At 40.9% G+C, this 23,597-nt stretch overlaps 2 protein-coding genes across 2 annotated transcripts; both read left to right on the top strand.

Moving 5' to 3' along the window:
* Nucleotides 1-3,287: 3,287 nt before the first annotated feature.
* Nucleotides 3,288-6,189, top strand: LOC310873164 (transmembrane emp24 domain-containing protein 11; the record flags this gene model as incomplete). Its single annotated transcript, XM_083785488.1, has 5 exons — nt 3,288-3,417; nt 4,067-4,161; nt 4,492-4,617; nt 5,048-5,194; nt 5,959-6,189. The coding sequence occupies 5 exons, from the start codon at nt 3,288-3,290 to the stop codon at nt 6,106-6,108; spliced, it is 648 nt and encodes a 215-aa protein (XP_083641614.1). The 3' UTR covers nt 6,109-6,189.
* Nucleotides 6,190-7,088: 899 nt separating this feature from the next.
* Nucleotides 7,089-11,264, top strand: rnf212 (ring finger protein 212; the record flags this gene model as incomplete). Its single annotated transcript, XM_083785778.1, has 7 exons — nt 7,089-7,197; nt 8,013-8,074; nt 8,643-8,717; nt 9,315-9,371; nt 9,865-9,965; nt 10,075-10,137; nt 11,207-11,264. The coding sequence occupies 7 exons, from the start codon at nt 7,089-7,091 to the stop codon at nt 11,262-11,264; spliced, it is 525 nt and encodes a 174-aa protein (XP_083641904.1).
* Nucleotides 11,265-23,597: the final 12,333 nt, after the last annotated feature.

The raw sequence follows: 23,597 nt of genomic DNA on the forward strand, positions 1-23,597 counted from the left end.
GCTATGTCTCTGCACAACACGGTCATACAGTAGATGAGGCTTACGTGGTTTGAGGGCTGATAGCATTTGCAGATGGTAAATGTGAGATGGGTTCATTACAGTCGAGTGGGAGTTCTCTTTATAAATGACCTCATCCAATGTTGTCAAAGGGGCCATGTTGTACAGTATGTATTTGTCGACAGGCCGCCAGTAGGTTGTGAAGTTGGCTGGGGTCAAGGGTCAAGGGCCGGTGATTTCTCAGGGCAATCCTCATTTGTGGAGGGGCCGCCTCCCCAGCAGATGACGCAGTCTTCAAAGTATGAGGAAAAGGTCCCCAGAATGCAGACCGGGCGGCCCCAGAAGAATGAATATGGGCATTGGGGTCACAAGAGATATAATGTTTACCCAAGGCGTTATGAGTTTCTTTCAAGAAAGCATGTCCAGAAGAATGAATATGGGCATGTTTACATTCAAGAGAGCATGTGCAGAACAATGACGTTCTGGCCAGGGACACAGATCTGATAGCTGACCACATGTCAAAACGACCAGTACCCCAGGAGAAGATCCGAAGGCGGCGAGGCCAGGGCGGACTGCAGAATTGGGGACTTTTGAAGTTCCACAACAGGCCCACTGATATATCAAGGAAGTCGGCGGTTTGGTGGTGATTGATGTCATTACTGTGATGAGATCTTTGGTGTTGTTCGCCAAAGTGTTTTTGTATAAATCTATTGTAAAGTTTGTATGGTCAAGTTTATATGGGTACTGTGAGAAGATATTTTATACCCCATAGGATAAAAAGAATGGAAGCAGCTGACTTGCATGTGGTCCTCCTTATCAGGAGATTAGAGAACTGTCTGGCTGACCTAGTGACCTCCCCTGGTTTCCCAAGGTCTCTAGGAGAGATTTACACCCCCACACCTAGTCTCACCCCATGTTGGCTGATGTAGGCAGACACTATGAGTTCATTTTATTGTGTTGTTTTTGTTTTCACCTCTGAAGCTGATATAATGATTATTAACTGTTTTGTTTTTAATAGTTTACAATTTGAATTGAAAAAGGGATGATTGTTTTCGCCTCCCTATTAACTAAGTAAAAGTTTGATTCCAGGTTGCTCATGTGTTCATATGACAACATATGGTGTAGGCCTAAACAGGTTAAGTAAAAATACAAGTTTTAATATAAAGTAGGGAAGATGTAATTTTAGCCTCCCTGGATTCTTAGAGACAGTATTGTGTTTTGAATTAGTTTTAATGCTAAAATGTAATGTTTGTAGGAGGTGTGTTTGTAGAGGACAGGGTAAAAGGTCCTTACATCTCTTTAGTTGATAAGTAAAGGCCCATAAATAAATAGGAGTTGACATAAGAAAGTGTGTCTGTTTTCCCCTCACTAAGTTATTTGCCATCTTCAAAAAATATCAAAGCATGGTTAAAAAACAAAAAACAAACAAAGGTTACCTCCCCCCTCAGGGACATACAGTATAAAGCCCCTCAGGGCAGAGGGTGTAAGGTTGGAGTCTTCAGTCCGGAGGGGAGAGGAGAGGTACCAGATCACAGAGGATGCTCTAAGCTTTTCAAAGAAAGTAGATAGCCCAGTTTTAGAAACTTAGTAGTAATTGATCGTATATCTCCAGTTTTCCTAAACGACTTTTTATTTTTCCTAGTTTCTTTCCTTTATTTTTTGGATTATATAATTTTTGTATGCAACTACAACTGTATAATACATCTTCACATTTTTGGAAAATCAACACCCTGGTCTTGTATCCGTCTATTTTGGTGAGTAACCTGTTCGATTAATATTGAATTATGTTTCCAGGGTATAATTATGCACTATTGGGTGAGCGATGTGTCAGTTGCCTCAACTGCTATGCACGGTCAGGACAAAGAGAAGAAATCTACAAAGTTTGCATTTCAACCCAACTCATGTCACAGGCGAGACGCTATGACCTCTGTGTTCAACGGCCAGACTCCTCAGGCGAACCGCTGAGGGTGTCCTAATAACAGAGGCCGCACTATCCTTTAGGCGAGACGCTGGGGGTATAGGGCGGTGCTCTCTCTTCATCAGCAGTTCAATAGATACCCAGGCCTTACAGGCGAGTTGCTGTAGGGTCCTGGGATCTGAGTTCACCATATAATATACCTGGAACTTCCACCATTGTTCGGTGGAGGGGGACCGCGACAATTCAACTCAACTCAACTTCACCGTACTGTTACAGACAGAAGGAGTGACTGACCGAACTTGAACCTGCATTGTCAAGTACACTCGGACTGTCTAACAGTATTTACCGTATGTTATGCTTTTGTCCACACAAGTCTGATTTTTGCCATTGACAGGAGAAATTTGGTCATTTGTCCGTCAAATATGACGGACATTAAATGCCATTGACAATGGAGGGAAAATGTAAGTCATATGTAGGTGAGCAAATTGGCTAACCAATCACATAAATTCAGTTGTGCATTAGATGATGTATGATGATGTATAATGATAAGAGCGCCCCTCACTTCACACGGGTGTGATTTTATTTATTAGAGAAGAGTAGGAGGAAAAACAAGATCCTTGAGGTACTACACATTTGCAAATGCTATGAGAAGGATTGCTTGCAGTATAGTTAGTAGTTTACTTTATGAGTGGCCTGCTATGGCCTGCTATGGTTGGCAGATTGTACTGTATGTCTCACATATTTTCAAGAGAAAGTGCGTGAGAGAGAGACACCCCACTTGCGGAGACACCCTGTCCCAAGAGGGAGTATTGACAAATAATCTGGCATGTTTGCTGAATCAATAATATTTAAAGTTTCAGTAAATTCAATGATTTCTCTAAAAAAATAAACCTACACAAATCATAGTATGGTAGGCATACTGGAGAACTCTATTGTGTACTCTGTATGTCAATACTATCAGTAGTCAGTTTCTGCCTTTTTAAACAGCTAGCACCACGTCTTCTATTGGCTCCTGACTGAGTGAACCAGTTACAGACACCGTTGTCACTGAAAGCAACACCTGTCATGTTCTCACACATCAGTAGTATTTTTTTCTTTTCTTTTCGGTCAGCCTCATGTTCCAGGCAATAGCCTCCACTGCATTGACTACGAGGCACTCAACAGCATACAGCTACTTCCATCTATACCCAAGGCTTTTATTGACCAGATGGCTAGGAGTGAAACAAACAAACAACAAAGAAAATATCTAGCATAGCACATTTTGGACACAGCAGATAGTCCTAAGAGGAACAGTTTGTGTAGTGTGACGTGTAGGCTAGTAATTTAGGTGTATAATTCTTTGTAGTGTACTCATTCTTTCTAGTGCATCAGAATGGGTTTGCGAGGCATTGGTTTTGTACTTCAGTGTTACCTAGTGCTGACAGCAGCCATGTATTTTGATCTGGGAGAGCAGGAAGAGAAATGTATCATTGAGGAGATTCCTGAGGACATGCTGGTGACGGGTGAGTCTTGGGGGTGTATTTTGCACTCCGCATGTTTCAGCAATAACACCATGTGTCATAATAATTGAAAGCACAGCACATTGGTGTACAGTATTACACAGACTCCATTACGTCTACAACTTGTACATGTATTAGTGCTATCATGTACAGTACATTTAAACGTTTCACAGTCCTGTGGCTAATACAATATGAAATTTGGGCTTTGATATATCTTTCACAGTCAATCTACAGTATACAAATGAATCAGAACCAGATCCATCCCAGGTTTACAGGTGTAAAGAAGTGGATGTTTTTTTCCCCCCTCTCTTTTTTTCCCTTTTCCCCCCATATAAATGCAGCATACTTTAATGTAATACTATTGCTGCGGTTTGGCTTGTCACTTATTTGGTGTTTCATACAGTTACTTAATGCTGTATTCCGGGACCAAGACTGAGTCAAGACCAAAACAGAGGGGGCCAGACTGACTCGAGATCGAGACTGAGGGAGGGGGGAGAAGACTGAGACTCATCGTGGTCTTTGATTCCATGTTGACCATCAGTATCACACTGTGGTGTGTGTGTGTGTGTGTGTGTGTGTGTGTGTGTGTGTGTGTGTGTGTGTGTGTGTGTGTGTGTGTGTGTGTGTGTGTGTGTGTGTGTGTGTACCTCAGGGTATTTCTTGCTGGAGCCATGGGATTTGACGAGGACGAAACTCAACACCCCTCACCTGGGTGTGACTGTGAGAATTAATGACCCAAACCATGAGGTACAGGGATGAAAACTGCAACGCCAAACCTGAAACATGAAACTTGTCTTATACACACAAACTGTTCCACCCCTCCAAACAGTACTTGATGCGAGTTATTAATGTTGGTACCTAGTAGTAGGTTTGTGAGCTGTTAAGCCCGTAATTTTTGCATTAAAACTTTATATGTATATTCCCTGCTCATTTTACTTATCGTATCTATAGAATGTTTCAAGACCAACAGGTGTTGAAACATTTGGGTTTTTTTAAGATTATTCTAAGTATAGCAGTAAAGAAATGCACAAACATGGTTGTATAACAGTATCTCCCCTGTCTCCTTTGCTTCTTCAGATGCTGATGTCTAAGCGTTTTGGTAAGAATGGTAAATTCACCTTCACCTCTCATGCCTCCGGTCAGCACTACCTCTGCTTCCAGACCAACTCCACCAGGTTCTCAGTCTTTGCGGGAGAGAAGCTGGTGAGATCTATGGACGGACACACGGACATGCACACAATAAAATAAAAAAGTTAAAAATAATGAATTTATCTGTATGCATACAGACATTTCCTGCACACAAACAGCTGATGTCTCAGCCTCACTATATGCAGTATACTGCAGTGCATACTGTACTTATAGTTAGAAAAACCAATAAACAGTATAAATTTGGGAAAAGTGCAAAATCAACTTCCTCACTCTCTGCATATACCAATGCCCATGTGCAAGTTAAGATTGGTCAACCCACTGAGAAGAAATGGATGATTTTAGAAGTAGGATTATAGTAGGATTTGTTCACTGTGGAGACAATCTGTCCAATTGGGAATACACCGAGATTAAATACATTTCATAATAATCAACATTTCTGATACTATGCACAGCAAACACCCTCTTCTATCTCAATCATGTGCAGAAGCTTCATCTGGATGTTCAGATGGGAGAGCATTCCATTGACCCGACTGCCGAGAGGGCCAAAGACAATCTAGCCACTATGGAGGCCAGTCTCACTCATCTCATAGACCAGATCACGTACATCACGAGGCAGCAGGGATACCAGAGGGTAAGGAGACATAACCTGATTGGAACATAATGTATTATGCTTTTATTTTATTTTATTCAATAGGAGAGTAGGGGGACAGGAAACTCAGTGCAGAGGGAATGACATGGGTGACACAGGTCTCCAGCCAGAATCAAACCTGGGAGGGACAATATGGCTGAGGGTAGACTACTAGCCAGTAGACTAGGCTACTGTCTTGGTACAGTATGTCAAAACTGTATTTTGTTCACAAACATAAATTAAGAGATGAAAGCTAAATCTGTTACCATAAATGTACAATTTCAGGTCATGAGAGTAAAACTTGGGACATTAATATGAATACAGGACAGTCTCTATTTGACTATGGAAAATGGCTCTTGTTATGACTCAGGCTTTGCATCTGACAGACTGAGTGCTATGGCCTTTACCAAAGAAAGCCATGTATGATTTGTGTTGCAAAAAATACTTTATTTTAATTGGCCTCAATGAGCTGTCCAAAACAGCTGAATGTGTAAATACTAAAACACAAAATTCAATCTAACTTTCACAATTTTATAATATTAGAGGGGGAAAAAAACGAAAAGAAAGAAAGCTATCCTCAAATTCTGCAAAAGTGTGTGTGTGTGTGTGTGTGTGTGTGTGTGTGTGTGTGTGTGTGTGTGTGTGTGTGTGTGAGAGAGAGAGAGATACAACTTAAACTTAGTTTCCCATCCCAGTTGAACAAATCTGTCTTGGACCCCGCCATTATCATTCAGACCCATACTTTATTTTCCCTTCATTACATGTAGGAGAAAGAGGAGAAGTTTCGTCAGATCAGCGAGGACACCAACAGCAACGTGCTGTGGTGGGCTGTGGTGCAGACATCCATTCTGCTATCTGTTGGCTGCTGGCAGCTGAAACGACTGAAAGACTTCCTCATAGCCAAGAAGTTGGTCTGATGAAGACCTTTAACTTGTCGACACTGTCTCGCTTTCCAATTCAATGCCTAATGACTTGACAGCATGACTGCATAAGATGCATGTAAACCAACAAGCAGTAATAAAAAGTCAAATGAAAATGCTGCTGATGGCTGGAAGATTCCTCATACATAGAACAGGCTCCAATCTTTCATTCTTATGATGCACCTCCACTAGTATCACTTTAGTCTTATCAATGGCCAATGTCTATATTGTATTTTATGAAGTGCTCCATGGGGTAACACACATTCAAGTTTAGTGTGATAAAATATGACTAAAAGTTAAATGAATAATTGTCACTAAATTAATTAATGTGGAAAAATATACCATCTAATATGATGATGTAAAAAAATTGCCCTGCCCTGCCCTGCACCCCCCCCCCCCCCACACACACACACACACACACACACACACACACACACAGAGTAAACAGTTTACTAATGTTAGGTACTGTACAGACAACACACAGGTCAAGCTACGCCATTAGGCCTTGTTGACATAATGACGTAGACAGTGTAGACTACTGCCCCCTACCGCTTCACTCAGGCACGACAGGTGAAATATTTTTGTTTACAATAAAACTTAATTAATTTAGCTCTTTCTGATTGATCGATAAACACAAAAGTTTGCTACTTCGGCACAGAATGATGAATGCGGTATGTAAAGCCTGTCAGAATTAATCAGGCAATGTAGGTTGTCTACAAATAACTCTTGTTCCCTTACCTTGCAGAAGTGAAGCTAGCTTTAGCCATCATCAGGCTAGCATGTTGTTGTGCACGTCAACTCAGTTGACTTGACTTAACTTTAACATGACATAAAATGGTAGCTTGATGGTTTCACCACACGTGTATCGATCATTGAGCAATTATTATATCGTTTAATCCCTGCAACGCTATCCACGTGTTGCTCTTCATCACTTACAACACCATATCAGCCTCAGGTGTTAAGTGGGTCTAGAGGAAATGTCAACCTGGATCTGCTGCAACGGCTGCTTCCATCCGCCCAGTGGTGACCGCAAACTAGCGGTCACCACCTGTGGCCATATTATCTGCAGCACCTGCTTTCGGAAAGGTAAAGACAACAATAGGACGACATATATTATGCCTACTGAGTTGATTATGATAAACTACTCTGAACAGTTTACTCCTTGTTGCAGTGGGGTGTGTGTGTGTGTGTGTGTGTGTGTGTGTGTGTGTGTGTGATTATGAGTAGCTGACAGGAAATAAACTTGGACCCTAAGCTGTTTCCTAGCAATCAAATTCCACTGATGCCATAATAGTTAATTATTAATCGACCATTTGTTGCATCCTCTCAAGTCTCAATGAACTGAAGCTGTCTCAGTGGTACTTAATTGGCACAGCATCAATCAGGCAGATGAACGAAAATTTGAGGATGCAGGGATTGCAGGGACATCTGTTGGACATTATATGACATTGCAGACCCACAAAGAAATGTCTTTATATCCTACTAGTACAGAGTTTATATCAATGTTTCTCAAATGTTGATCCAGGGAAAGGAATTTATTCTTTTTTATAATTAAAGAACACGCCTCATGCAGTGCCCACATCGTCCCCAGTGGGAATCGAACCCAGGACCTTCTGTGAGGCGACAGCACTAGGGAAAGGGAAAATGAATAACCGTTTAAGTGATTGAACCTTAATTTGTACGTTGGTTATTTGAAAATATCCTATCTGCAAGTTAATAGATTGCAATACAATGTTCTGAGCTTTTACCACCCCCTCTGGCACACAATATTTTCAGATGGGAATACATCAAGTACACATAATTTAGGGGTCCTTAACATGAAAATGTTTGAGAAGCACTGCTTTATAAAATTCTTAATATAACCCATCTCCACGTTTATATAATTGTCACTTTTCTTTCAGGCAAGCAAGGGGAATGTTTAATATGTAAAGGCAAATGTAATGTCGCTGCCCTGACTGACAAAGTAAGCAATTTTAATTTGATGACACAGTTGATGAAATCTGCATCCTTACTGTTTTAAGGCACTACCAGGCATTGAAAAACACTTCTACCCAGTGGTGGAAAGTAATTAAGTACAGTAGGCCTACTTAAGTACTGTTACAAGTACTGTACCATTTTGAGATATGTATACTTTACTTGAGTACTTCCAATTTCCAATACTTTTACTTCTACTCCACTACATCTCAGAGGCAAATATTGTACTTTTATTCCACTAAATGTATTTGAAAACTTTAGTTACTTTGATTATTATTACAATACATCACAAACACGAAATATACATTTTGGCCATTTGAAAATAGCTATTTTCTGCAATTTCAAGATGCCAATACATTTGTACTTTTACTCATGTACATTTTGAATTCCGGAATTAATTTGTAACGGAGTAGTTCTACACTGCAGTATTGATACTTTTACTTAAGTAAAACATTTGAGTACTTTTTCCATCACTGCTTCTACCCTGCTTAATAGACCCAAAATAATTATAATTCTAACATGAATCCAATTATCATGAAATGTATTTGTTTACACAGAGCAGCGCTGAGGTGAAGGCCCTGTTCATGGACATCAGCACAGTGGCAAACAAGCACTTCACAGAAATCAGCAAGGTTCTGTTCTGGCTCCATTCATTGTCCCTCTATTAGATTATCACACTCATAGCTGTGCAAAATACAAAACAAGGGTGCAGGACTTGCTATTTAGGGCTGGGCAATTAGCCGTACACAATAATTGTACAATGGTGGTGTACTAAAAATAGCCGATCTGCAGGCTCACAATGCATCGCGATGCGTTGAGCCTAAAGATCTGCTATTTTCACAATTGGAATCGAGCCAACAGTTTGAGATAATCGTTGATTTTAAGAGTATCGCCCAGCCCTAATGCCAGTATTTGCATGCTGTGCTCTAAAGTGATAGGTACTTTGATTCAAGTAGTTACGTTATCCCTGGAGGCTCAGGGTAGTGCACACACTGCATAGGTAGTCGTTATGTCTTTGTGGAGTAGACAATCTTGAAATGTCAATGTCTGCTTTAAGTGGTGATGTATAGAAGGGTTTGGCAGTACTGACACTAGGTATACTGTATACATTTTGACACATTACACGGCATTGCATCAGTCTAGCAACTTCAACCAGTCACAAAAGAAAAATGGTTTATATTTTTAATACAGCCTCTAATATTTTGCCCTTACTGTACCTGCTTCCATAGGTGCTAATGTTCCAAGCTAGGCATTACAAGAGGCTGTTAAGTCACTACCAAGAGAGAGTAAGTCGAATCCAAGTGTATTGAATGTGTAAGTGTAAGTACTTCGGTTATGATTTTGTCACAGAGTTTTATAAAGGACTCCATTAACTTAGTGTTTTTTCTTTTTTTTTAAGATATTTTTTTGCGGCTTACGCCTTTATTGATTTTTTTTTTAAGGGACAGACAGTAGGCTGACAGGAAACGGGAGAGAGATGGGGGGATGACATGCGGTAAAGGCAGTGTCGGGTCCGGGAGTCGAACCCGCGGCACACCGCGACTGGATCACCAGTCCGGTGCCCAGACCGTTACGCTACGGCCTGGGCCCATTAACTTAGTGTTAATCAGACTCTTTCTTGAGTGTAAAAATAGAACCTCACCGGTCAATTTTGATACTCCCAGAGCTAGAAGGACATTGAGGATTTTGCTGTATGTATAGCTACAGTATCCAGGATAATGCATGCATATCCATATAATTAACGATGCATATTGTTAATTATATTGCCATCTTCCTCAGAATCAGAAACTAGAGGAAGCTTTAGTGAAAATGAAGCAGGACATGCAACAGATGAAGCAGGACATGCAACAGATGAAGCATGACATGCAGAAGATGTCAAAGTAAGTAAGCATGTTTGATGGTTTGCAATACTGTACCTTAATCACAAGTATTCCTTAAGTACGGTTTGTCAACATCCTGCTATATTTCTATTTGCTTGGCCTTTCACAGGAAGTTGAGTGAGCAGAGTGCCTATATTACCAAGCTGGAGAGAGTTCTTCAGCAGCATCAGAGGTATGGCAGGCAGGACTTAATTATCAGAGACTTGCTCTGCAGTCTCATTACATTTAATTAAATCTAATTTTTCTTTTCCCTCAGCATTGGGACTTTGAATTGTGACTCCGAATTCTGAGGGTATATTTTTCTCGCAATTGACAATCTCACATTTTGTGATACAAAAAAAAAAAGTAGATGTAAATGAAAGTGGGTGGAAACATACTTCACAAATCACAATTATACCTGTCACAACTGACAGGTAACTGTGGTGGATAACCTGTGCCCTTGGATGATAAACAAACATTTTAGATTAACCTATACAGGATCTCACTGGTCAACAATAACACCTTGAAGACCCTAGCCTAACAGGTCTAAATGCTTCCTTAATGTCAACAAAGTACACACACACAACAGGGAGTTCAACAAACCATGTGCAACCCAGATTTGGCACAAACAAGGGACTAAATTAATTTCTCTCATATGCCACCAAAAGGTGGAATGCCCTACTAACAGTCATTAAGACATGTGAATCCCTTGACTTCTTCAAAACCGCTCTCAAAGGGCACCTACGGGCGGCTGCAATTTGAAACTGGCCCCCGTAAAAAAATCCCCCGTCCACCCCCTTTTCCCCTCACTGAATATTTTTCTTTTCCCTTTTTACCTCCTTTTATGATGATTTCCTGTTTTTGTTATATAGAAGTGTATATTTGTACGTCTCTAAATGTTCTGATGAATTGAACATTTTGGACCCTATTGTAAACAAGTGTAATGCTTAATGGTGTTGTGCACAGTTAACAGTTTTTGTATTGAGTTGTGCTTGAAATGTACCTATTCTGCATACTGTTAATAAATACTTAAATCAATCAATCAATAATGAGACCCTACAGCTGTATGAAGTAATTTGCTATTAGCTTGCAATTACCACTCACTTCCCACTAGGTGTCACTCTAGCTGAGGTAAAAACCAAGGCTTCAAGAGTAGTTGGACTGTGCAAGTTTTAAGAAGTCATTATTGTTTTGGATAAAAGGTGCAGTAAGTGTATAGTTCTATATTCTGTTATTGTGCAATCTCTTCTGTTCTCATTCAGTGCCAAATCCCATTCCATCAGTCCCCATACCCCGTGTGGACCGAATTCAGGTAGATAGTGGTTTATTTACTATTAGATGCTGTATTTTATTGTTGTTATTGTAAGGAGCACTTCACTCATGTTCACTTTTACCTTCATATCATTTGGCTCTCAACAATGCTCATTATAAAATGGCACTATACTTCTGTCTACTCAGACTGTTCAGAAACCTGTCTGCAAAGTTCTTGTTTGAAATGACCAAGCCTGCCTACTGATGATGTCACTGGTAGACGAGTTTCTGAACCGTGCACAGCCCAATGACACCCGGAGCATATATAGTGAAAACATTTACCAATTTAAAAAGAAGCATTAGTGAGTGAAACATTGAACATGGGTGAAGTGGTCCTTACATAATTTATACTTTATTATTATTTATTTTTTTTTCTTCAATAATATTGTTGATTTTTACATTTTATGACAAAGACAAGACAGGAAAAACAAAACAAACAAACAAAAACATACAGCTCAGTTCAGGCGCGTTGTGGAACAAAGGACACAATTATACACTTATATAAAAAAATTAAGTGCAAAAATAATATACAAATATGGACACATTTGCAGTTTGGTGATTGAAAGTTTAGATGGGTTAACAACTCCAGAGAAAATAAAATAAAATATATGCATTATACATACATACATAACAATAATATCCATAACTTTATCAATCAAGGTTAGTGGCATCGCTTCTGTCCAGGAACCCTATGGTCAAGGTGGTAGCTAACTGAGGGCCAACAAATCTCAAATATGGGTCCCATATTTTATAGAAGGTATCTGTGGTGGAGCGTAGCAGGCAGGTTAGGAATTCCAACGGCATGCACTGCATGATTATTTTGTGCCAGTCTTTTTTTGATGGTGGTTTCTCATGAATCCAAGACAACAGAATATTTTTCCAAGCAGCATAAGTTAAGAGATTAAACAGACGTGTATGGAACTTGTCAACAATCTTGTCATCAGGCAGCCCAAGAATCAAACACATAGGGTCAGGTTCAAACTCCATATTAAAGATCTCATTCAACTGCTGCACGATACCCAACCAGTATCGTTTAATCTTATGACATGACCATATACAGTGAATATAATTTCCCTCTTCAGTTTTACACTTAAGACAGAGAGGAGATAGAGTAGGATTCATTTTATGTCGAAGGCTAGGTGAGATATGTAATCGGTGTATGGTTTTTAGCTGAATCGACCAAGCTCTATTACACACAGAAAGTTTTTTGGCATTTTCAAATATTTCCCACCAAACCTCGTCTGAAATTTCAACCTCAAGATCACTTTCCCATTTCCTCTTAGCAACTTTTGTGTCAACAGTTGTTTTGGATCTTAACATGCCATACAGAATACTTATAAACTCTCTTGTAAAACCCATTGTCAGCACTCTCTCAATTGGAGAGGTAGTTGAATATACTTTATTACTTAATATGTGTGTACAATTTGTGTATGTTCACAACATCCACAGCTTTGTTACGTTGCCAGTGCTGACCAACTATCGTGTTGCTTGGATGAATTGTCCACATGCTGTTGCACAGACGCTGTGAATGTTTTTGTTTTCGTGTATGTTGTCAGTGCTGCAGATCCCATTTAACTCTCCCATGTCCATGGGCCTACTACACTCATCCAGCAGCAGTCTGTGAGTATCATGATCTATCATTTACCCTTATGGGTCCATTTGGTTTGGTTGGTGCCTTGCATGGTTTCCGCCGCCATCGGTGTATGAATGGGTGAATTCACCCAATCTATATAAAGCGCATTGGATAAAGGCGGTATATAAATGCACCATTTACCATTTTACCATTATTTAATTTACAAGAAGTCTACATAATTTGAGAATGTAAAACAATTGTAGACAAAATCTTATCTAACAACAAAATATTCATTTGTTTTGGGTCTGAGAGGCTAAATCTCATCAAATGTGGCTCAAATGTTGAATAAATAATAGAACTTGATATGTAAAGGGTTGAAAACCACTGCACCAGCTTTTCATCGTCCCTCTTCATCTCTGAACACACACACACACACACACACACACACACACACACACACACACACACACACACACACACACACACACACACACACACAGGTGTGAGAGTGATGACTCAAGTCAACACCCACACACAGTGACTGTACACACAGGACAAATACAGCTGTCAACTGGTGCCGAAACTGGTTTCTTTAACGAATCATTTAGTCCAAAAACGACTTATTTTCTATCAATTACACACCCCATGAAGCTTTGACTTCATGACCAGACAAATGTCACAACGCCATTTCTTCCCCTGCATTGGCATATTCATCTGGTTTACAGACTAAATACTTTGATGACCAGTGGCGTCTCCGGTAGGGGACTACTGAGTTTCCTGTAGGGCATAGCAGTGGGCGTGGTTTTCTGGTTCCACTGAAAAATCAGCCATTCATTTTTCCCATAGAGAGTTACAAAATATTGCCATCAATTATTGAGGGGCACTAGCCCCTCCTATATTCAGCTATTAGTGTAGATTTTCGTCTTACACAAACATTAATTCACATTGACAATGAATGGAGAATGTCCGTCATATATGTGGACGAGCAAATCAGAATTCTTGTCTTACACAAACATTAAATTCCCATTGACAATGAATGGAGAATTTACGTCATGATGATGTACGATGATAAAAGCGCCCCTCACTTCACACAGGTGTGATTTTTTAAGCCTAGAATCAAGCCATCCAGGGTCCTGGTGAATCATGCCCATAAAACCTTTGATTCTGTGAAAAAACAAAAAAACGCTAGGAAGTTAAAAAAAAACATTGCATGGATGCACCTGGGACGTATCCTCAGTGATGTATCCCAAGGTCATCGGGATTTCGGGTCTCCCAAAATCATACCCCTCACTCAGGTGACTCAAGTCCCGACTTACGTCCCAGTAGCTACCCACGGTCGGTCCCATTAGGGAAAGACAGGGTCACACAGTCCGCTCCCGAACTACTCTGCCGGGACTGGGAGGTCTGGCACGTGGAAGGACTACTAGGCTCTGTGGGTAGACTCCTGTCGGGGCTCCTCCTACGTCTCACCAGGTGCAGTGCAGGACCTGTGTGTTGCACCAGACTGCAGGCTAAACAAAGGGTATTTATTATTAACAGAATCAAAGGTTTTATAGTCATGAATCACCGCAATGCTTTGTGAGCTAGTAGATTCGCTATTTTCACCCAATCTTTGTCTATCATGCCCAAAATTGGGATTTGAAGAACTTTGGCAAAAAAAAAAAGGGTATTCGGTTATAATTCGATTATTGGTTGTAATTTTGATATATTTTCTGTTAATTGCCTCACTCTCACTCTGCTTTCTTGTTCATTCTCAGCCCACTTTCCCTTTTCTATTCCCCATAATAACAACAACAGCGAGTCAGAGTAGAATGTTGGAGGTATTTCACTACGCAAACAGCCTATATCCTGAGTTCAGCCCCAATGGCTTATGTTAGCTTTAGCTGCTGTTTAGTTTTGCCCTGCCCTGAGGCGAGCTGCATCCACACACACACACACACACACACACACACACACACACACACACACACACACACACACACACACACACACACACACACACACACCGAATAAGCTGAGTACTGAGTAGTTTTGCTTACTGCTTTAGTGATAAAGCCCTATTAGGTTTCCCAGTCACCGTATACACAGGCTTGATTGACCGGCTGGTATTAATGGTGTAAATGTTATTGTTTTATCTAAAGTGACTCTTGGTACTAATAAGTGAAAACAGTGTAGATGACCCATTGGAAGAGGAACCCCTTATCCTAGCAGGGTCAGAACCACACCTGCGGGTTTCCATTCATTTCACCAATAGCCATAGTACTGTAGGGGTTCCCATTCAGGCATTCATCTATACTATAGATGAACTATAGATGAAAACAGTGTTTTAGTATGGTGTGCCTATTTATGTTGTGTTATTTCTGTGTTATTTTTCATTGTAATTTGTAGCTGTCGGGTGGGAACCTTGTACGGGTATGTCTAAAACCGTTCCTTTAAAAAAAACATTAACGTTTTTAAAATAGTGAAAATAGCCGAGATCTACAATCTCACAACATGTTGCATCGTGACACATTGTGAGCTTGTAGATCGGCTATATGATGAAGTAGTAGTAAAACATAAAAGGTTGAAACAGGGAGACACGTTTTCTGCCCGACAGCAACGATATGTAAAGGTTTTGATTGATTAATAATTGTTCTTGGAGTAGAGCATGGGTGCAGCAGTAGTTCAGTACATATTTAGCACACCTTTCCCATAAAACCTAAATGTGTGTTTTCTCTGTCTGCTACAGTATGAGTGAAAGCATGGAGGTGGATGGAAGGAGCCCCTTCCGGAAAGTAAGTTACCATACAAAGCAAATAGCACGGCAGTGGGGACAGAGTAAAGTAGAGTATTGTACAAAGTAAATAGCACGGCAGTGGGGACAGAGTAAAGTAGAGTATTGTACAAAGCAAGGTAGAAGGTAGAAGCTAGTTTATAGACCGATTCTGTACCGGTTTCATGGTTGCAGCCTACGTATTTCCTGTAGGCGGACTCGACATAGCTGCAGGAGTAAAACCCTCACCAGGCGCACCTCTTCCACTACAGTGAACGGCAGAGTGACTGATGTTAGTTTGCCTCAAACTTTACTCCTTTACCTGCTTTTTTACTAACACTAACATTACAAAGATGCCCAGAACATCACAGATGAACCTGTGTAGTTTATGGCTGCTCCAACAGTAGTGGCAACATAAAAAAAACAAAAAAAACTGAATGTCTAATATCCACCTCGGTGGCGGAGACCAGAGCCATTGAGTAATGGTTGAGACAAAGCAGTGAAGGGTCCTGAAAGATACGTAATTTCAGTCTTACCCAATACCCAATCTTTCTGTTTTATGAACACAAGGCTGCTGTATTTTATACCTCATACTAAGCATTTAAAGTATGAGGTATAAAGTACAGCAGCCTTGTGTTAATAAACAGAAAGATTTGGTATTGGGTAAGACTTGCGTTATGTATCTTTCACTGCTTTGTCTCAACCATTACTCAATGGCTCTGGTCTCCGCCACAGCGGTGGATATTAGACATTCCGTTTTTTTTATTTTTTATGTTGCCACTACTGTTGGAGCAGCCATAAACTACACAGGTTCATCTCGATGTTCTGGGCATCTTTGTAATGTTAGTGTTAGTAAAAAAGCAGGTAAAGGAGTAAAGTTTGAGGCAAACTAACATCAGTCACTCTGCCGTTCACTGTAGTGGAAGAGGTGCGCCTGGTGAGGGTTTTACTCCCGCAGCTATGTCGAGTCCGCCTACAGGAAATACGTAGGCTGCGACCATGAAACCGGTACGGAATCGGTCTATAGCTTTTGTCATAGATCAGATACACCGTTTCAGTCCCCCCCCCCCCCCCCCCCCAAAAAGGATCTGATTTGAACTGGGGGACCCCCCCCCCCCCACCCTGACCAGCACAGGCATTACATTTAGTTTTACACGGGTCCACAGATAAATATTGTGAAAATAGAGGGTATGCACGTGGCATCATCATCAAACCTGGAAGTTATGCAGGAATGCCTACTGAGTGGCAAAAAAATACTTTCTGGCCTTGACAGCCCATACATCCAAACAGAATTGCATTAAACAATGTTAAACAATGTTAAACTCATTTTGCATGTTGCTTTGCCATTCACTTTAAGCATGCGCATACCCTCTATAGCCGATCTACACTATTTTCCTCTTTTAGCATATTATTTGACAGTATATTATTTTGACAAATTTGTTTTTTATAGTATAGTTTGTTTGATTACTTTTGATGCAGTAATGGACTTTTTTGTATTATTTGTCTTTAGGTATTAAAAAGGTCCTTAAATTGTCATTTCACTGGTATCTGTGGTATCTATCCCCCCCCCAAAAAATCACCACAGGTTGAGAACAACTGGATAAAGTAATAAGGAAATGAAATGTCTTATTTACTCTCTCTCTCTCCCACCCAGCCGTCCCCTGTCCCCAGACTGTCTTATTTACACTCTCTCTCTCTCTCTCTCTCTCTCTCTCTCTCCCACCCAGCCATCCCCAGTCCCCCCAGTCTCCAGACTGTCTTATTTACTCTCTCTCTCTCTCTCTCTCTCTCTCTCTCTCTCTCCCACCCAGCCGTCCCCTGTCCCCCCCAGTCCCCAGACTGTCTTATTTACTCTCTCTCTCTCTCTCTCTCTCTCTCTCTCTCTCCCCCCCACCCAGCCGCCCCCTGTCCCCCCGGTCTCCAGACTGTCTTATTTACTCTCTCTCTCTCTCTCTCTCTCTCTCTCTCCCACCCACCCAGCCGTCCCCTGTCCCCCCGGTCTCCAGACTGTCGTTAATCAGTCCGCCAAAGGATGGCCGTATGGGTATGCCCTTTCTTGCTTTTCCCAGAAGACTTTGTGCTTTATCGCTAACCCTTGCTATAGTTGAATGTATACCTTGTCACCGACCTTGTCAGATAGAGACCATTAAGTTGGGTCTGCTATGGTCATAATCTGAGTCTCTCTCTTTCTCTATTGCACGCTCGCTCTCGCTCTCTCTCTCTCTCTCTCTCTCTCTCTCTCTCTCTCTCTCTCTCTCTCTCTTCTCTCTCTCTCTCTCTCTCTCTCTCTCTCTCTCTCTCTCTCTCTCTCTCTCTCTCTCTCTCTCTCTCTCTCTCTCTCTCTCTCTCTCTCTCTCTCTCTCTCTCTCTCTCTCTCTCTCTCTCTCTCTCTCTCTCTCTCTCTCTCTTTTCATATATTTTTAAGATTGGGGTCCGTGGCCATATACATTTGGGGGTCCTTGATACAACGTTTGAGAACCAGTGCCTTATGTTTTGGTAGCCAGCAAATGCTGTTTGGTAATTGTGGTTTTCTTGGTGGCTAACCACATGAACCCCAGAGTTACCCATTCTGGGTAATATGTCATGATCTGCGAAAACAGCCGATCTAAAAGCTCACACTTACACAAGTATGAAGCCGGGGGAAGTCTGGTCAAAAAATATATATAGGGTTTAAGTGGACAAGTTAATATGGTATGGTATGTGACATAATGGTTGTAGTGGTACGGTACAGAGCAGATGAACAGATCAACGCATGTCCTGCCATGTCTATGCCATTCGCTATAGAGCCAGCATCTGTAAGTGATTTCACGCTGTGTTTATCCTATTAATTCCTCCATTTTGCTTTAGCACTGGAAGATTGTTTTATAAACAATAAAATGTGCAGCTAGAACATCCTTCATAATGAAGAGGCCCATTACCAGGGCTTCTATCAACTCTTCATCCAGAGGGCAGATCTGTTCCAAGAGGCAGATTATCCCCATTTAGGGTCCATTCTACCAATGCATTCTAAATCACTAGTTCTTTCTTTCGTGCCAAGGACCCCCAAATTGATAGGTATTTGCCCCCCCCCCCCCCCCCCCCTTCCCCCCATCTGAAAAGGTTTTGTGCCCCCCTAGAAGAGAAGAAGGTTTGTGTTAAAGGGATTGTGACAATTTATCTTATTTTCTTTAGGTTTTCTGAGCACCAAAAACACAGGTGGGTGGTCTGGGTTTTCTGGCTCGAGCATTAATAACAAGCATTAATAATATGTTGTATAAAAGTCATGAGACCCTTTTGGATGTTTAAGTTGTTTAAGATTAAAAACACTGAAGTACTGCCAGCGGTACTGGTTTTCACCTGGCTGTACCTATTGCATCATTGCCCATAATTAACCATAAGTACCAGTACTTCCAGTAAAGAAATCACACTCGTGTGAAGTGAGGGGCACTCTTATCATCATACATCATCACATTTCGGCTAATGACAATTGGCGTCCTCCCTTTTCTGTCATTCCGGCCAATCACAATTAAATTGGGCGTCTTCAATTTTCTGCCCTCACTTTTTATCCTCAATATGTACTTTGCTCAGCCAATCAAATCATCGCTACTATTCACACACACACACAGCTGGGCATAGGAGGGGCTAGTGCCCCTCAAAAACATCCTCACGGGTTTGATTGCGTTACACGTACAATTCCTTTTGGCTCTATGAGCTCCATCTTGCGTCACCCTTATCCCTAAACTTATTTGCCTTTTTTTCTTTTCTTTTTTTTATCATTAAAAATAACTATTTTAAAATAGTTCAACTAGCCGACCTACATCTACACATTGTGAGCTTGTAGATCAGCTATTTGAACTATTTTAAAAGGTTTTTTTAATCATAAAAAATAGCAAATAGGTTTAGGGATAAGGGTTAAGGGGTGGCGCAAGATATAGCCCTGTGCCTTCAGTAAAATGTGACCATGGGTCAATTTAATGTTGTTTTCTAGGTACTATCCCCCAACGATCTACCAGTCAAAACACACGGGTCAGCCACTCAGCTCACTCTTCCTCTGTCAGGTGACTTATTTCATTCTAAACCGCCGTTATTATGACACGCTGTATGTGTAAACTACTTGGTTGAATTAAAGGGGAACACGTAACATACATTATTTCCATATACAGGACGTTGCTAATTCTCACTATAGGACTGTACCATTTTATGGTAAATGTCTAGTCTGTGTGTCTCAGAGCTGGGCTGTGGATAGCTCCAAAATGTGCCTGCCGAGTCCTGATGATATCATCGGTGGTTACTATTCTTTGCGTGCTAACGTTCAGGAAGAGAGGTTTTCCATTTGACTGAAATCTCTGCCATTGGTAGGTCATTTGTAAATTGTAACATTTTCAAGCTAGACACAGAGCCGTAAGTAGCCTTCCCGAGCATCCCTCGGCCATCATGTGCTATTACACTACCTGGACATAATGCTAGTATGTCGGAAGGGACTTACCCCCGAGCACGTTGCCATTGGGTAACGTTTTTATAGTCTTTGTTATGACTCGGCCAGGGTTTGAATCTGGCCCTCCCAATCTAACCACCAGGCCTCTAAGCTGGTAGAGAGAAAGAGCAAGTAGACAGAAATGGTACCAGCTTAATAATGAGCATTAGTAATGGCCGATAAATGGAGTTCCGTTTGAAATAAAGAGGTAGTGTTCCTGAAGTCTGGGTTCCTAGTTCAGGAGTTGAGAACCACTGATTTAACCGCTCCCCGGTGTGACACGAACCCCTCCAGTTGGTCAAATAATGTCATTCAACCTCAAAATGCTGAAATTCTGTTTGTACATACTTGTAATAATTGAGAGTGAACTTACGTTTGGTCCTTTGCTTTTTTTCTGTTCCTTTCTCAGCCGTTTCCAGAGCATGCCCAACACACCAATGATTTCAAATGGTGGAAGGTCCGGATGGAATTCCCCCGTCTACAAGCCCATTTCGGCTTATAAATTTGCCTCCATGTCCAACCTGGTCTGCCCTAAACGTTAACACACACACACACACACACACACACACACACACACACACACACACACACACACACACACACACACACACACACACACACACACACACACACAATGTGACGGACAGATGGATTTGGAAACTGTTATGTACTGTATAGTAGTTATTTGGTCTTGTAAATATTTTAAATTTTTCACTTTCAAAATGTTCAAAGTACGGGAAAGTCCATATTTTTGCATATTGTTTAATATCTACCGGTATGGACATGAATGGACATGGATAAATAAAATTGGCGAAAATGATCTCATGCATTAGTGTTGTGTGATTGGTATGAACTAGGTTCTTCTGTAGCTAAATCCACCAACATCACATAAGCAGTAGATGGGTTACTCCTGTAACATCACATAAGCAGTAGATGGGTTACTCCTGTAACAAGGTAGATCATATATACATAAGCAGTAGATGGGTTACTCCTGTAACAAGGTAGATCATATATACATAAGCAGTAGATGGGTTACTCCTGTAACAAGGTAGATCATATATACATAAGCAGTAGATGGGTTACTCCTGTAACAAGGTAGATAATCGTTGAGGAGGTTACTATTAGGTTTTCTCTTTCTTCAAGATATGAGAATATTAGAGAAGGATTTTGTGAAAAATGGTTAGAAAATGGTTTCTGTACTCAAGAGGATATCTGGATTTCCAGAAGACATTCCTTTAAACAAAGACATAATTCACCATTCTAAGCCATGTCTATGACACCCTATTTGAGTCGAGAAGCATTTTTCCAATGTGAGTTTTGGACTGTCACAACTGGCGCCTAAAAGGATGAAAACAAGAATGAGGGTCTCTACTGATTGCAGCCAGCAGGATATGGCCAGATTTACAGTCTCCTGCTTCAGTCAAAGGATAAGGGCCTGGATTCTGCTGCGAACTGACAGTCCAACCATATTGATGGCTTTAGCGGTCTTTAAAGCAACTGGATGCAAAGTGAGCATGTGATGAGGGGATTTCCTGACTAAATACTCTTGTTATCTGTAACTGCAAGGGGCACAGCCATAGACAGTTACAGGGCAAATTGATTAGTAAGGATGGTTGGCACTCTCACTTAAAAGGGGTGATGTGCTTTAGAATTCACTTCACTTATGCCCCTCTTCAGTTCAGTTTATTTATTTTAATCTGTTTTTTAATGACCAAAATAAATAAACTGAACTGAAGACAACATAATAAAATATGTTAATGTGATAATAAAAAAATTGCAACCAAGACAACCAAGTCATGAAAAAGAAGAAACACCGTTGCTGGTTCCCTATTAAACATTTTCACTGCATTTGAAGACAGGGAAAAAAAAGGAGATTCCAATCAATACAGAGAGAATCCCACAAATTTGTCATTAATCAGCTTCAATTTCAGTGTTCTAGTTTTGCACGCACATTTCTTCATCACTTCCACATTTCTCTGGATGGAGCTGGAGAGATGGCGATGTGGAGACCCCTGTCATTGAACATTCTATAATATAGAATATAGCAATTATAGCGCTCTGCATATATAGAGCTATTTAAATATCAGTTGAAGTGGTGACATAAAGGGGAGCTGATGCAGGGAGGCAGTGACGACAAGATGTGCCCAGACAGGTTGACTCTCTCTCTCCCCTGGTAAGCCCCACCGTTTGACTAGCGTGTCATTCTGGTGAATGGTGTCTTTTGAAAAAGGCTCAGGTGCGCACGCACGCATACACAGACACACACACGCGCGCGCGCGTGCGTGTGCTGGCTATTGTACAGAATCACCGGGCCTGATCTCCTCTGTGCTCCATTGGGATTTGAAGTAGTTTCCTGTTTTTTAAACGGTCCACTTAGAGAGAAATGGCTCCCTCAGGCTGACTAAGCTGTCATTGTGTCATACAGACAGAGGGTGAGGAGTAAATCAGAATATCCTTTACAGACACACACCCATACACACACACACGCACAATGACACAACCTTGTATTTCTGTCTTTGTTTTGACTGATTTCCATTGACTATACTATTATTCATTCCCTAACCTCTAACCTCAACCGTCACCACTACAACATTAACCTTTACCCTAACCTAACTCTAACCCTAAACCTATGTCCTAACCTCTTGAAAAGTGACGACTAGTGATGTCCCCACTTTCCGTGATTCTCCTCTGTTTTTCAGTCCTTGTGAAGACAATAATTGGTTCTCACAAAGATAGAACTACAAGTGCACCACACACACAGACACACACATACACCTCCAGGGTGTACAAATGAGCCCTGCCACTTCAGAGTAAAGGAAAACATTTTTCTGATGTCAGCAGTGATTCTTCAGCAGTATATTCCCACAGCCTGTCCTTATTCAGTGTGCGTGTGACATGCCTGTGTGTGTGTGTGTGTGTGTGTGTGTGTGTGTGTGTGTGTGTGTGTGTGTGTGTGTGTGAGAGTGAGAGAGAGAGAGCTTCTCTTTTAATTTGATCCAGATTTCACACTTTGTCACTGAGTATTTTGGTCTTGAACTTCTAGTTGGGTAATTGTAATCCCCTGAGGCATGACATGACATGCACTAAATGATTTCACACTCAAGCTATTTGTCTTCTTGAAAGATATGTCAGAAACGCCATAGAGGTTTTGTGGACTCGCCTATACAGTCTGCAAGTTTTTTAAGTTGAGCAAAATGTGGGCTATTAAATAAAACAGATTGCTCATAAAGCTCTTTCGGTCAACATGTTGCAGTATGCTACTAGGTGGAAGTGTTCCACAATGTCTGGGGTTTTCACCCTAGTTTAACTTTTACCCCACCACATCTCAGAGAAACATATTGTACTTTTACTCCACTATACGATTATTATGAAAACTTTAGTTACTAGTTACTTTGTATTTTTAAGTTATTATTACAAAACACACTTCAGCCCTATATATTCTGGCCATTTAAAAATCTTCAAGCTCACAACCATCGCTATTTTCAAAAGATTTGTATATACATTTTGAACTTGGGACATTCTGCACAACTTTTAGCTTTTGGTAGGCTAAGTATATTTTAAAGC

This window comes from Protomyctophum parallelum (assembly GCF_964188405.1).
Source record: "Protomyctophum parallelum genome assembly, chromosome: 16".
Lineage (NCBI taxonomy): Eukaryota > Metazoa > Chordata > Actinopteri > Myctophiformes > Myctophidae > Protomyctophum > Protomyctophum parallelum.